At 43.2% G+C, this 15,425-nt stretch overlaps 1 protein-coding gene across 7 annotated transcripts in view; it reads left to right on the top strand.

The window, feature by feature from the left end:
* CIT (citron rho-interacting serine/threonine kinase) overlaps window positions 1-15,425 on the top strand; it is a 169,994-nt gene that overhangs the window by 11,532 nt on the left and 143,037 nt on the right. For all 7 annotated transcript variants that reach the window (XM_027124739.1, XM_027124738.1, XM_027124737.1 and 4 more), the window contains 2 exons: window positions 2,923-3,098; window positions 8,279-8,380. In XM_027124739.1, the coding sequence (XP_026980540.1) occupies window positions 2,923-3,098; window positions 8,279-8,380 (278 nt within the window). The remainder of the gene's footprint in view (window positions 1-2,922; window positions 3,099-8,278; window positions 8,381-15,425) is intronic.

The raw sequence follows: 15,425 nt of genomic DNA, 5'->3' as shown, positions 1-15,425 counted from the left end.
TAGATCTGAAAGAAACTTGGAAGAGGGCAGGGCAGAAAGGCTGGGCTTGGCACAGTGATGTCAGGGCAAAAGGAAAATATCATGCAGCTTTCAGTTTTGCTTCTGCATGGAATTCTCCCTGAAAGTGCTCTTTATTTTTTTGTTTTCCAACGGTCACGATGAATTCATGCGGATCCACCCACCCCTCTTGCCTGATTACTCAAGGGGCCAAAAGAAGGTGTTTTTAGGATGACTGTTGAAGTAAGAGATGTGGTTAGTGCAGTGATGTTCATCGTATGAGCCTTTGAGCTAAGTTAATTCAACTCCACCCACGCAACAAAGAAAGGGAGTGGGTAACAACAATTAAAATTGCATCGGCTAATTCATTAATATGTTGACAAGTGACTGTGGTTATGAAGTGGCTTTTCCCTTTGTTGGATTCTGTCCCTTTCGCTGTGTGAACAACTCTCTGAGTGATTGTAACTCTAGAGTGTGGCTCCCAGCTTTATCTGGTGCCCACCCACAGAAATGAGGATCACTCCAGGGTACCCGTGGGATTTCAAGAGTCCCTTGGTCTTCACCATGGCACCTTTCTGAGGGATTCTCCAGGATAATTTTGATTACATGTTTCTCTTGTCTTGCTTAGGAGTGTAACCCTCTATATGAGGCAGTTTCCCTATATCAGGCAGGATTGAAGGATTTGGTCAGTCATAACTGTTCCGCTCTATTCTTTTTTTTTAAAATATTTTATTGAAGTATAGTTGATTTACAATGTTGTTTATTTCTGCTGTACAGCAAACTTACTCAGTTATACTTATATATTCTTTTTCATATTCTTTTCTATTATGATTTATCACAGGATATTGAACATAGTTCCCTGGGCTACACAGTAGGACCTTGTTGTTATCCTGTATATAATAGTTTGCATCTGCTAATCCTAAACTCCCAATCCATCCCTCCCACCCCTCCTCCCCCTTGGCAACCACAGGTCTGTTCTCTATGTCTTTGAGTCTGTTTCTGTTTCGTAGATATGTTCATTTGTATCATATTTTAGATTCCACATATAAGTGATATCATATGGTATCTGTCTTTCTTTTTCTGACTTACTTCACTTAATATGATAATCTCTAGGTCCATCTATGTTGCTGCAAATGGTATTATTTCATTCTTCTTTTTAAAAATTTTTTTATTGGAGTATAGTTGATTTACAGTGTTGTTAGTTTCAGGTACACAGCAAAGTGGATCAGTTATACATATATATATATATATATATATATATATACTATATTTTTTTTAGATTCTTTTCCCATATAGGCCATTACACAGTATTGAGTAGAGTTCCCTGTGCTATACAGCAGGTTGTTATTAGTTCATTCTTTCTTATGGCTGAGTAGTATTCCATTGTATATATATAAACCACATCTTCTTTATCCATTTAGGTTGCTTCCGTGTCTCGGCTATTGTAAATAGTGCTGCTATGAACATAGGGGTGCATGTATCCTTTCGAATTATTTTGTCTGGGTATATGCCCAGGAGTGGGATTGCTGGATCATATGGTAGCTCTATTTTTAGTTTTTCTGAGGAACCTCCATACTGTTCTCCATAGCGGCTGCACCAATTTACATTCCCACCAACAGTGCAAGAGGGTTCCCTTTTGTCCACACCCTCTCTAACAGTTATTATTTGTAGACTTTTTAATGATGGCAGTTGTGACTGGTGTGAGGTGATACCTTATTGTAATTTTGACTTGCATTTCTCTAATAATTATGTTCCACTCTATTCTTTAGACCATTAGAGTTGTTGCAAATCCAGTGATGCCCCAACTTAGTGCTGTTAAATAAATATATGTTAGATTCCAAATCTGCCACCCGTTTAGTCCATACTTTAAACACTGAGAATCTCTCACTGTTCCGCCCCCTCCTCCAATCCCCCAAATTCATATGTTAAGGCTCTATCCCCCAACATGTGAAGGCTTTGGGAGATAATTAGGTTTAGATGAATTCATAAAGGTGGTCCCCCATGATGGAATTAGTGTCCCTGGAAGAAGAGGGACGAGGGCTCCTTTTCTTTCTGCCACATGAGGACACAGGGAGAAGGTGGCCGTCCATCAGTCAGGAAGCGGATTCTCTCCAGGATCTCAGTCTGCTGGCCTTCCCAGCCACCAGGACTTTGAGAAATGCATGCCTGTTGTTTAAGCCGCTTTGCCCATGGGTCTGTGGTGTTTTGTTAAAGCAGTCAGGGCGGATGAAGACACCAACTGAGAGATTGCACTCGGAGAAGGAATAGACTATATGCCAAGAAAAAAGATAGTTGCAAACCCATCCAGGTGTGTGATACGTCAGCTCTGCAGGACCAGGGTCAGGGCTCTATTTGGTTCCTTGGGCTCAGGCTTTTTTTTTCTCTTTGGTAGCGCGGCTGCATATTAAGGCCAGGAAGGTATTTACTGACACGATCCAAGGGAGATAAGACTTGGGCTAGTGGGATAAAACTGAGCAGGACACGTGTAGTCAGAATGGAATGATCTGGAAGTCAACTCCAAAGTCGACTGACATGGGGATCACATTGCTTACATCCCATTATAAACTGATCTAAATGCTGGTAAGAACTTTTGATCACACACTGCCCTGCAGCCTCCAGAGAGGAAGAAAAGCATGATTTCCGTTCTCCTTCCCCTATTTTCTACGTCTACAGGATTCAAATCATAGCTGCCATGGAAACTGTGCTTTGGAAGTTCTGGAGCCCTTAATTTTAACTTAGCATAGGAAAACACTTTTATGCTGATTTTATAATTATTCACGACGACGAGAAAGTGACTAAGTGTCTCCTGACAGCTAGGGAAGACATCGCAACACTTTCTTCTTTCTTCCTTTCTTTTCGCTTTCATAAAGATGCGCGTATTTGAAGCACGTTATGGATCAGGAGTCACTCTTCCGTCTTTTGCAGATTCTGACATCGTAGCTGAGTTGCAGGAGCTCCAGCCTTCAGCAAAGGACTTTGAAGGGAGAAGTGTGGTAGGTTGCGGTAACTTTGCCGAAGTGCAGGTGGTCAGAGAGAAAGCGACCGGGGACATCTATGCCATGAAAGTCATGAAGAAGAAGGCTTTGTTGGCCCAGGAGCAGGTAGGAGCGTTTAACATCACAGCATTTTCCCCCTTTCTGTACCAGCATGTTCATTGCAGAGATGAGGATCTGCTGAATTGGCATCTGGGATGGAGCCAGTTTTCCTCTGCCTCTCTAGTTAATTATGGTGGCACAGCCAGGAAGGTCTGAACACTCTTGAACTGACATTGACTAATTTTGAAGACTGACAAGCTCCCCTGAGTTGCTTTTATAGTTGCATATTATTCAGAACTAACTTGGCCTTTTCACTAATGAATTGGAGATGATCTTTCATGACCATCCCTTGGGGATTCAGAGATGTGCATGTTATGGGGTGAGTCAGATAGCCTTTGCTTTCGTACACATCTTATATATTTGTGTTGTGGGCATGTGTATTTGATTTTAAAACAGGCCTCTGAAGAAATTAAATTGTTCTATGGCTAGGGAGTTGCTGGTTGGAGAGCAGGTGAGAAGTTATCTTTCCTGTTGTGGTGTTTTTCTCTCTTTTAAACAAGGCTGCTGCTTCCAGACAGTATTGATTCATTTGCCTCGTTTCTAGAGAGGTGACCATCAGCCCTGGTGTTCAGACAGCAGTTTATTAGTTACCCATGTTCAGGTGCACATCATGTGTCTGATAATGGACCCAGCTCTGTGGGAAGCCTGCAAAAGGAATCGAAGCTCCATGGCTGTTAATTTCAGGGTTTTAGAACAGCCTTGGAAAGTGGAGGTAAAGCACAGATCCGTAAAGCAGGCACTTAGGAGCTAAAGCATCACAGAAGAGGGAGCAGTTAGCAAATTCATGAACGATAGAATGAGGAGAGGTGTGGGTGAGCCAGAGACAGTTAGGGAAGGTTCACAGTGCTGAGAGGGAGCATGGGCTCCGGACAGAGAGAAGTGACGAGAATGTACCAGGTAGAAGTGTGGCATGTGTGCCGTTCTGGAGGTGTGAGGATTAGAACGCTACGCAGATGTGTGTGTTTGTTTTTGTTGTTTAAGTGGTTTAGAACGAATAGACTGGGAGTTGGGGAGAAATAAGGATATTGGAGTTGGGAGGGGGTGATTGGTGGGAAACCTCAAGAACCCTTTTTTGGTTACTGTGATAAAATACATGCAACATAAAATTTACCATTTTAACCATTTTTAAGTGTACAGTTCAGTGGCATTAAGTAAATTCACAGTGTGCCACCACCACCGCTGTCCTTCTGCAGAACTTTTTCATCATCCCAGATAGAAACTCTACCCATTAAATAGTAACTCACCCTCCCCAAGAACTGCTTTTTGGAGTCACAGTTTAATTTGTGAGACGTTTGGGGATCACGTAGGTTTTTGGAAGAAGGCGGCTGGGATCTGGGTCTGAGTACCTAAGTGACTTTGTGTGGTCTCCAGTCAGAGACTCAGGGGAGGGCAGGAAGCTGCTTGTCAGCATCCAGGAAAGCTGTGGCGTGCGTTCAGGAATGAAATGTGGGCAACTTCACAGAAAGGACAAATGACAGGACGTGGCAAATCATTCGGAAGAGAGGCGTGGAAGATGCCCACTCAGCCACCCAGCACCTAACAACCACCTGTCATCAGGCCACACCTGCTGAGCACCAGTCGTGTCTGGTGTGTTCCTAGGTCCTTGGAAGAGGCCTTAGATGTAGGCTGTGCTGCTTATATTTCAGGTGGGAAATGGTGCATATCAAAGGAAGCAAATTCAGTGTCTACGATACTGCAGGCAAGTGATAGAGACACTCACATAGGCGTGCGTTCCTCCAGGTGAATGACTTGAGATGACCCCTTGTGAGGCGTGGGCTGGGAGATTTAAAAATCACACACACCCGGGAGCTAATTAACCCCACCCACCCATTCCTTACCTGAGCCATGGTGAGGCTTTGGAATGGAAGGGTGTGAGAAGAGAAGTCAGCACAGGGAGTTGGGGGAAGGAAGTGCCAGAGAGGAGGTGAGAAGAGGTAGCATCCTGTGAACAAGACCTGTCGCCTAGGAGAAGCCAGCAACCCCACCCAGAGCTCCATGAAAACTGGAAGAGGTCCTCAGAGACCATTTGTTTTAATAGAAGCTTCAGGGGTCAGATGAGGCGTCAGTGATAAGCAAGTGAAGGTGCAGACCCTTCTGTTCAGCCAGCCTTCACTGAACACTTTTTATGTGCCAGGAAAACAGAAGGATCAGCAAATCCCACACGGTAGATTTCGGGGGTTGGGTTGGTGTTTCCCAGATGTGTTAGAGGTTAAACTGGTGGTGTGCATGATGATTTTGGGCAGTACACGGACAGAACTATTTTAAAACATTTAATAGTTCAATATTAACTGGCATATCCAAACCTGGCACTTTCACAGATGTTACTCTTAGAACGAAATGGAAGAAGGTGTATTTAAAATTAAATTACTTGGAAACAGTCACAAATTTACAGAAAAGTCCAAGTATAGTGTGTCAGTCAAGGTTCTATAGTATATATATATGATACATGCTATCCATACACATTGACTATACATACATGTACACATTGAATATACATACATGTACACATTGACTATACATACATACGCATATGTGTATGACTTACCTGACTGTGGGCACTAGGAAGGCTGAAATCTGTAGGGCAGGTCAAGAGGCTGGAAGCTTTCGGGCAGAAGCTGGTGATGCAGTCTTGAGGCAGAATTTCTTCTTTCTCAGGGAAGCCTCAGTTTTGTTCTTAAGACCTTTCAGCTGATTGGATGAGGCACACCCAAATTATCAAGGATAACCTCCTTTACTAAATTAACCACCGCCTGCACAACAGCCTCACGGCAACACCTAGGTTAGTGTTGGCTTGAATGACTGGGTGCTAGAGCCTAGCCAAGTCGACACACAAAAGTATCACATATAGTATCAACAACTTCCTTTTCCTGAACCATTTGAAAATCACTCACCAACCCGATGCCCCATTATCTCCAGGTACTTCAGAGTACATTTCCTATAATAAGGACGTTTTCCCATGAATGACAACACAACCGTCAAAATCAGGAAATCAACCATGATAAAATTACCACCATCTAATCCCCAGGCCCCACTCAGGGTTCACCAGTTTGTTCCATGGTCTTTTAGAACAAAAGGATTCACTTCAGGATCCCACGTGGCATTTAGTTGTCCTGTCCCTCTAGTCTTTTCAGGCTGGAACAGTCCCTTCATTTCTCCCGGACTCTGATGACCTTGGCGACTCTGAAGATTGTAGGCCAGTTATTTTGTAAAATTTAGATTTGTCTGATGTTGCTCATGCTGAGATTCAGGTTCAGGCAGGATTATCACAGACAGAATGCTCTGTTCCTCTCATTGCATCCCAACAGGTGAGTCTCAATTTCAGTTTGTCACATTCCTGAGGATGTCACTTTGGTATCTGCCACACTTCTCCACTGTGGAGTTAACTCCTTTCCCCTTTGTAATTACATACGTATATTTTGGAAGGAGATACTTTCAAACTATGGAAATACCTGTTTCTCATAAAACTTTCAATCCATGAATTTATTTATATCTGTATGGACTTGCATTTTCCTGTCAGTGAGTTACAATCCATTCCTGTCATAATATATTTTTATACTCAAATTGTCCCCAAGTTGACCAATGAGAGAAAAGGGAACCCTCTTGCACTGTTGGTGGGAATGTAAATTTATACAGCCACCATGGAGAATAGTATGGAGGTTCCTTAAAAAACTAAAAATAGAATTACCATATGATCCAGCAATCCCACTTCTGGGCATATACCCAGGGAAACCGTAATTCAAAAAGACACATGCATCCCAATGTTCATTGCAGCACTATTTACAATAGCCAGGTCATGGAAGCAACCTAAATGCCCATCGACAGACTAATGGATAAAGAATATGTGGTACATATATACAATGGAGTATTACTCAGCCATAAAAAGGAACAAAATTGGGTCATTTGTAGAGCCTTGGATGGACCTAGAGACTGTCATACAGAGTGAAGTAAGTCAGAAAGAGAAAAACAAATATCGTATATTAGCACATATATGTGGAATCTAGAAAAATGGTACAGATGAACCGGTTAGCAAGGCAGAAATAGAGACACAGATGTAGAGAACAAATGTATGGACACCACAGGGGGAAAGTGGGGTGGGGTGGGATGAATTGGGAGATTGGGATTGACATGTATACACGAATATGTATAAAATAGATAACTAGTAAGAACCTGCTGTATAATAAATAAATAAAATTAAATTAAAAAAAAAGAATCTCTTCAGGTTGGCTTTTGTGTCCTTTTGACATATTCCCCATCTTTGAGTTCTGTGTTGCTTTCTGATACAGCAAGATGTTCAGGCTCTTACACTTTTACTTTACCTGCCCCAGACCTGCAATCAGTCATTTCTCCAAGGACCTCTTTTTGTTTTGTTTTGTTTTTGTTTTTAAGTGGAAAATGGTATTTAGAGGCCACGATCTGGGCACTAGGTGTTCTGATTGCTATTGGGATGTCATTGCTCCCAGACGCCTTTCAGTGGACAAAGCCAGGGAATACATGTACATGTATGCAGTATACCTACCTTCACACACACAGACACACACACATTTACATCTCTGTTTATTTCTGTATCTATCTCTATATGTTGAAAACCATGTGTTCACATCGACACTTCCAAGTCCAGTCCAGCTTCACAAGGTTCATTGTAATTTTCACACTTTCCATGTTTGTAACTCTCTTCTCTGATATCACCCTTAATATTTTTCACTTATTTTATGCACCTGTGTCCATCCAATCTACTGTGTTTGCTGCTTCCCCCTCGGTAGGTTCAGATGCCCTGCTCTAGGCCATCCCTACATGTGATGACCTTCCTCACCTTGCTTGAACCAGTCACCCTGTTCTGGGCCACCATGGCTCTCCTTGCCACCTGTCATGGATGCTTACCTGGTGGTTTTTCTCCATCTGATGGCTTTAGGACTGAATTGCTCAGGAAGGGAAGGTAAAGAGAAAGAGATTTAGATTTAAAAGTTGTGAGTTGACTTTAAAGAAATACATTAAGTAAATAATTGGACACATGGATCTGGCAAAAATGGTGAGCAAAGTAGGCAGAAGGATGAGATTTGTGGAATGTTGGGCTAAGTGATGGCTTTTTAAAAACAAAACAAAACTAGAATTACCAGTTTAAGCAAAGGGCATTTTCCCCATCACACTTAGTTCTTTATAATTGTCTAAACAGTTTCTTTTCCCCCTAGGTTTCATATTTTGAGGAAGAACAGAACATATTATCTCAGAGCACAAGCCCTTGGATCCCCCGGTTGCAGTATGCCTTTCAGGACAAAAATAATCTTTATCTGGTGAGTCTTTCCATCTCTCTAGAATTAGTCTGGTGTTGCAATAATCAGATAGTACAGCTGTGGAATTCAATGTGGTTCTTGCCCACGTGGCCCACAACACGTCTCATTCTTTCTCATGCTTTCCTGACTTTCAGGTGTCTTCCTGTTCTTCTTGTCTTAAATATGAAGAACTAACCCATTTAGAAAGAGCTTCATTTATTGCTGGATATTGTAGCTGTGGCTCACAGAGCAATAAGGAGAAGTCATTTATTTGGAAATAGTCTGCTGTTTCCTTTAACAGAATCTTGCTTTAAATTAAAAAAATTGAGATAATGCATAGTTATTATAAGAAAATGCAAATGCTGCAGAAATGTATGAAATAGAAGGGAACATGCTCTACCTTTCTTTCTAATCCCTTTCCCCAAGGAAGCAAATATTAATGGTTATGTATGTTCTTTCTGGCCCTTAACCACGCCTTGCGGAAAAATATTTCTATGTCTGTGCGTGTAACACATGTATATAGTTTGTTTTACAAAAATGGTATATGACTGTCTACTTTGCTCTTCAGCTTGCTTTTTGCGTTGAACGATTTGTCCCTGACATCTTTCCATGTCACTACATGCAGATCTGCCTCATTCTTTCGAGCAATGCCATGGTTTTTCCTGATGTGCCTATAGCATAGCTTACGGAATGCTAAAATTCATTTTGGGGCCTTGTTTAGGTTCTTGGGGGTTTAGATTCCTAAAATTAAAAAGGTATCCTAAAAACAATTTTTGTTCTTGATTCAGCCCTTAAAACAAGACTATCCTATTACATTGAATGGAGATAAACTTTTGTAAAGCTCACGTCAGAGAAAAGGGTAAGAGAGAGACGGATTCCTATTTGTCTTGAACCTCCACTGGGCATTTTGGGGGGACTTTACACATTTATTTCTGACCTGGAATAAACAGTTTATTTGCCTTGGTCCCTGGCCCTACCCAGCCTTCTGAGCAAGGACATTCTCACACAGATGCACTGGGAGACCGGCCTTGCGCTGACCAAGTGCTCCTTCAGAATCAACAGCACACCTGTGGTCTCTGTGTCCTGAAACTTCCTTTCCTTGAATATTGTCTTGGAAGCTTTTCTTCCTTGACACCTGGGGCTTGGAACCCTTTCCTTTACTAATGACCTTGGTGTGTTTCTAGGCTCACTGGTGTTCTAGGACATTTGTTGCATACATGATATTTGTCTTGTGCTCTCTGTGTCTTGCGGAGTGCCTTGTATTTGGGCGTATTAACAGATTTATTCGTTAGCCTTCAGAAAAGCAGTTACCTTGACACAGCAGGCTCTTTGTTTGTTTGTTGTTGTTTTGGACATTTTAACTGGAGCCCTGCAAATGATATAGCACACCAGCGTGTGAGCATAATGTTAGTTTTTGAGGCCACACAGCACACAGGCCATCCTGGAGCTAGGAAGGGCTCTGATTTTTGGCAGAAGTTGAGACTCCACAGTTTTCTGGTCTGCCTTTTGCTCTGCTCTGGAATCTTATCGTTCTCTTCCTCTGAGTCGAAGAGCTCAACCTTTTTGATGTCCAATCTCATGCAGCTTCTTCTTCATAAAAGTAGCACTGTTGAGATGCTTCGGGACTTTCACACCATCATGGTCAGTTTTGGTAGAGGTGATGGCAGATTCTGAGTGTCCTGCGTAAAGGAACTCAGATGAATGAGGGCTAGTGGTCCAGTCCCAAGCGGCAAGCTCCTGCTCAGTTCTTGCAGGGAAACCACCCTCTGCTTGTCTCTGGGGTGGCCAGTGAGGATGGTCAGCGGGGCCCTAGGAGCAACACTCGTAGTTGTTTTCATGTTGATTATAGTTGGGTTTTTTCCCCCACTGCTCAACAGTTTGCAAAGCATATCTCTGGGAGGGTGATATTTGGGCATTTTGAGAAGTTTAAACTCTTCAGTGTCACCCTTTTTATCCATACCAATTGGCCTTGTCACAGTGGTAAGAACCGTCTCTTTCTTTTTCTCAATTGTGGATTTGACTGCTGTGGACTTCTGCTTGGATATAACTTTTCTGGAATACCTTGTAGATGGGGAATATCTGCCGTTCCTCTGCTAGGACAGGCTTGCATCTGCAGGGGGCTTCCTGTTTTGGGTCTTTGGGCTGTGGGGCTTCCCTCTGGATCTTGACACTGGCATTGGCATCCTTAGCTTAGGATGGTCTTCTCAGTTTTTCCACCCACCATCTTGGGAAATGGGACTGTTCTCAAAACGAGTGTTTTCTTGCATTCTGGTTGCCTCAGCACCTTGATGCCTGGCTGCAAGGAGGTTTTTATACCCTTCTTAAGTAGCTCAATTGGGTGTTACCAGTGGGGTCTTGTAATTATTTCCTTGCCTGCATTCTCTTTTCCAGTACTTTGGAATAAAATGCTTGCTAAGGGTACCGTTTTCATATGAAAAATCCAAACTTAGCATAGGAATTAAGGTATGATGATAGATCCACCGTCTCTTGTCTGCAATTCTGAAATACCCCGTACTCTGGAAAACCTCAAGTTATTTTATTACTTATTTGGCAGCAAGACCTGACTTGAGCTTTGTAGCAAAACCTGACCCGAACTCTTATTCCCTTTAGAGTGACTGTTCATCCATTTTGCTGCAAGTTATGAATATGTTTGATTACAGGGTGATATCCCAGGCCCTACCTGAGGGTGTTGCATAATACAAAGCATATGCAACATTGTGCCGTCCTAAAATCTGAGCATTTCTGAATCTGGAGACACATTCTGCCTGTGGCAAGATAAGGGCACTGTACGTCTGTATTTGTGTTATAACATACTGAAATTCCACTGTGCCTCTTGATCGTTAAACCTTTGAGGTTTGGGGAAACATACAAATCGTAGTAAACTCCCCTGGCAGTTAAATTAATTCGTAATGCAGTTGTTGCTTAATTGAAGATATATTCTTTCGTTCTTTATTTTTAATATGATTGATGTTATTTTTATTTTTGGCTGCGTTGGGTCTTTGTTGCTGCATGTGGGCTTTCTCTAGTTGTGGTGAGCGGGGGCTGCTCTTCGTTGTGGTGTGTGGGCTTCTCATTGCGGTGGCTTCTCTTGTTGCGGAGCACAGGTGCTAGGCATGCGGGCTTCAGTAGTTGCAGCACATGGGCTCAGTAGTTGTGCACAGGCTCAGTAGTTGTGGCTCGTGGGCTCTAGGGTGTAGGCTCAGTAGTTGTGGCATATGGGCTTAGTTGCTCCGCGGTATGTGGGATCTTCCTGGACTAGGGATAGAACCCGTGTCCCCTGCATTGGCAGGTGGACTCTTAACCACTGCACCACCAGGGAAGTCCCCAAAGATACATTTAAAATCAATGACATAGCAGCACTATTTACAATAACCAGGACATGGAAGCAACCTAAATGTCCACTGACAGAGGTATGGATAAAGAAGATGCAGTACATATGTACAATGGAATGTTACTCAGCCATAAAAAAGAATGAAATAATTCCACTTGCAGCAACATGGATGAACCTAGAGATTATCACACTAAGTGCAGTAAGTCAGACAGAGAAAGACAAATACCATATGATATCGCTTATTTGTGGAATCTAAAAAAATGGTACAAATGAACTTATTTACAAAACAGAAACAGACTCACGAACTTAGAAAACAAAGTTAAGGTTACCAAAAGGGAAAGGGGAGGAGGGATAAATTGGGAATTTAGGATTAACAGATACACAATACTATGTATAAAATAGATAAACAATGAGGACCTATTGTATAGCACAGGGAACTATATTCAATATCTTGTAATAACATAATGGAAAAGAATCTGAAAAAGAACATATATATATATATGAACTGAATCACCCCGTTGTACACCTGAATCACTGTAAATCAACTATACTTCAATTAAAAATGAATAAAATTTTCAAAAAATCAATGAAAAAAATAGGATTCCATTTCCTGTGTATTTCTCGGTGCAGTCTCTTCCCTCCAGTGCTGTTTTTACTGTGGGAGTCCAGGCCGCCATCTTCCTTTGCCTGCATTCCTGCAACAGTCTCCTAAGTGTTCTCCCTGCCATCTGTCTTGCTCTTTCCCCAGGTCTTCTCCACACTGCAGCCAAGCCATCGCGCTGTTAAAACCCTTCAAGACTCCCTGCTGCCCCCTGGATGAAGTCCAGACTCTTCCGTGTGGTTTACGAGGCCTTTTCCTCAGATGCCTCCAGCCTCAGTGCTCACATCTCTCTCCTTTCACTTTACATTCACCCTGAGCTTCCTTTGGTTCTTTGAACTTGCCTCTGACCTTTCTCCTCACTCTCCCCTCTTTCCACGTTTACCTGACTCTCATTTCTCCTTCTGGGCTTGGGACAGATGTGACTTCCTCCAGAAACCCTTCCCGGATCTTCTGCCGTGGGAGGGGCTCCCTTCTGCTGTGCGCACAGAGCAGCCTGTACTTCCTCTTCGTGAATGGGGGGCGGTTGTCTCCACCAGGCTACGCCCTCCACCAGGAGAGCGATGATTTCTCCCTTGCTTCCAGTAGAGCTTCCCCAGGTTATTGCTTAAGACATATTTATTGGATGAATGCATGATTAATTTCATAGAAATTTGATTTACATACAAATGTACTCAAGGTATTATGGAAATTGTATTACGTTAATAGTGTGAGTTTTGCTCTCCAAGTATGTAATTGAACACAGACCCAGTGAGATTTTTAAAATTTGGATTGCAGTGCAAGGAAATTGAATTTGGATCCTTTTGAGTTTTGATGGTTAAAAATTGCCCATTCGTAGTTGCATACCAATGAGTGTGGCTTTCCAGTTTTTGCTACAGAAAATCATAGCAAAGGCCCTCGACGTCTGGTTCCATATAACAAGGCGAGTCGTGTATTCTATCAGGTGGCCCACGGAAGTAGTACTTTGTTGATCTGGTTCACGATGAAATCTGTTCAGTTCTGTTTAACAGATGCCCTCCCCAGGGTCCTTCCATGAAGGAGCTGATCTCTACAAAGAAAACATTGTTCTGCAACTCACCACTTGTAGCATTGTTGTAGCTAAATTCTTTGTGAGATTCATAAAGCTTCCTGGCTTTGTGCTGATACTTTTCATTCTGTGGGTCTTTTCAGTCTGCCCGTGCTCTGCTGTTACTGCCTCACGAGTCTGCTTTCCCTTCTGGGACCTTACATCAGCTTCCCTCTGTTCATTCCCAAAGTCTTTTCCCCCAGTTGCACACATGGGTGTATTAGTTAAGGTATAGCCTAAGGTCATGTAACAGAGAGACCCCCAGCAGGGTGGGGCAACCCTGTCATATGTGATGATTCCCTCCTGTGGCTTCCTGTACTTTAGAATGTTGTCCTTTTTGACATGCTTGAAGTTGGGCCATTTCATGTCTGTGTTGCACGTGGCTGGGAGGAGAAAAGAGCAGAAAGGCAGAGCAAGCAAATTCCTTCTGCGCAGGATGATGTGGAAGTGGGACACATCACTTCCTCTCACATCTTGTTGACCAGAACTTCGTTGCATGTGTACACGTGTGTACTGTCTCACTGCATGGCCTGTATTCAGCTAACATTCTTATTACTGTGGGAGAAGGGAAGAATGGATTTGGGGGATAAGTTAGAGTCTGGCACAGAGGTTAAAACAGCTACTTTTGTAGGTAACAGATGGGGTTAGATGCCAGGCCCCCAGCTCAACCTCTGGTGGTCTTCCTCATTACCTTTATACTGACACATCTAAAACCGTTTCTAACACAACTGTGGTTCTATTTCCTGTCTTGCTTTCAACCACAGTCATGCAATTTCATGGACACTTCCCTTCCTATGTAGGAGTCATTTGGAGGTGGACTTTTTCTAGGCAATGACCCCATGGCCTGTGTGATCACCAGTCTCTGCTGTCATTGAGGGTGGGAGAGAGTTAAGAAATATAACTTCGTTGTTTTTTGTTTTAGTGAAATACAGCAGCTTATGATCATTGTGACAACGAGACGTGCTGTTTTGATCTCTTGGGTAAGATGATGCAGTTTTCAGGCATGTCTCAAAACTCACCAGTGTTGGTTGCTTCACAAGCTAGCTGCCCATCAGAAGGAAGCTGTTACTTAGAATATAGGTTCTTGTTTTATTCCTGTACCTTGCTTGGTCTCTCTGGAGTCATTGGCCTTTCCGGCTTCAGTTTTCTCATGGGTGAAATGAAATATTAACATGTCTTATTGACTCCAATTCAGTTGCTGAGTGTGTTATTGCCTCAGGAGGTTCTTTGAATTATCAGTGCCTTTGAAATAGTTTTTTGTTTTTTTTTTTTGCGGTACACGGGCCTCTCACTGTTGTGGCCTCTCCCGTTGCGGAGCACAGGCTCCGGACGCGCAGGCTCAGCGGCCATGGCTCACGGGCCCAGCCGCTCCGCGGCATGTGGGATCTTCCCGGACCAGGGCACGAACCGGTGTCCCCTCCATTGGCAGGCGGGCTCTCTGAAGTAGTTTTTTTGTGTGTTGGTCTTTTGAGGCATATTTCAAGTGAGTGCATTTATTTATTTATTTGTTTAAAAATATTTATTTATTTATTTTGGCTGTGCCGGTCTTAGGTGCGGCATGCGCGTTCTTTGTTGTGACGTGTGGGCTTCTTAGTTGCGGCATGCAGACTCTTAGTTGCGGCATGCATTCAGGATCTATTTCCCTGACCAGGGATCGAACCTGGGCCCGCTGCATTGGGAGCACGGAGTCTTACCCACGGGACCACCAGGAAGTCCCCCTCCAGTGAGGGCATTTAGAGTCCCACCGTTTTCGGGGCTACAGTTTTCCTACGGTGTCCCGGTTTGCCTGGCCCACCTTCAGAGTTGCTGATCCAGTGGGGGTGGAGGTGGGGCCCAGGAATTTGCATTTCTGACCAGTTCCCAGGTGATGCTGCTGTTGCTGGTCTGGGGACCCCACTTGGAGAACCATTGTCCTGTAGCCGTAGCTAGTTTCTGGTTACTGCTTCTTGCTTCTGTTTCTTCAGTAATAGTGTACACACCTGAGACCCCTTTCCTTGCCCTCTCAGGCCAACGAATGGTACCTACTCCCCTGCTGTTACTAGTCCCGGGGTGCCTCAGCATCCCGTGTTCA

This window comes from Aethalodelphis obliquidens, unplaced genomic scaffold (genome assembly GCF_003676395.1).
Source record: "Aethalodelphis obliquidens isolate GAN/ISIS:26980383/991018 unplaced genomic scaffold, ASM367639v1 scaffold28, whole genome shotgun sequence".
NCBI lineage: Eukaryota > Metazoa > Chordata > Mammalia > Artiodactyla > Delphinidae > Aethalodelphis > Aethalodelphis obliquidens.
Note: the sequence above shows the minus strand (reverse complement) of the source record. Positions and strands in the feature narration are given on the sequence as shown.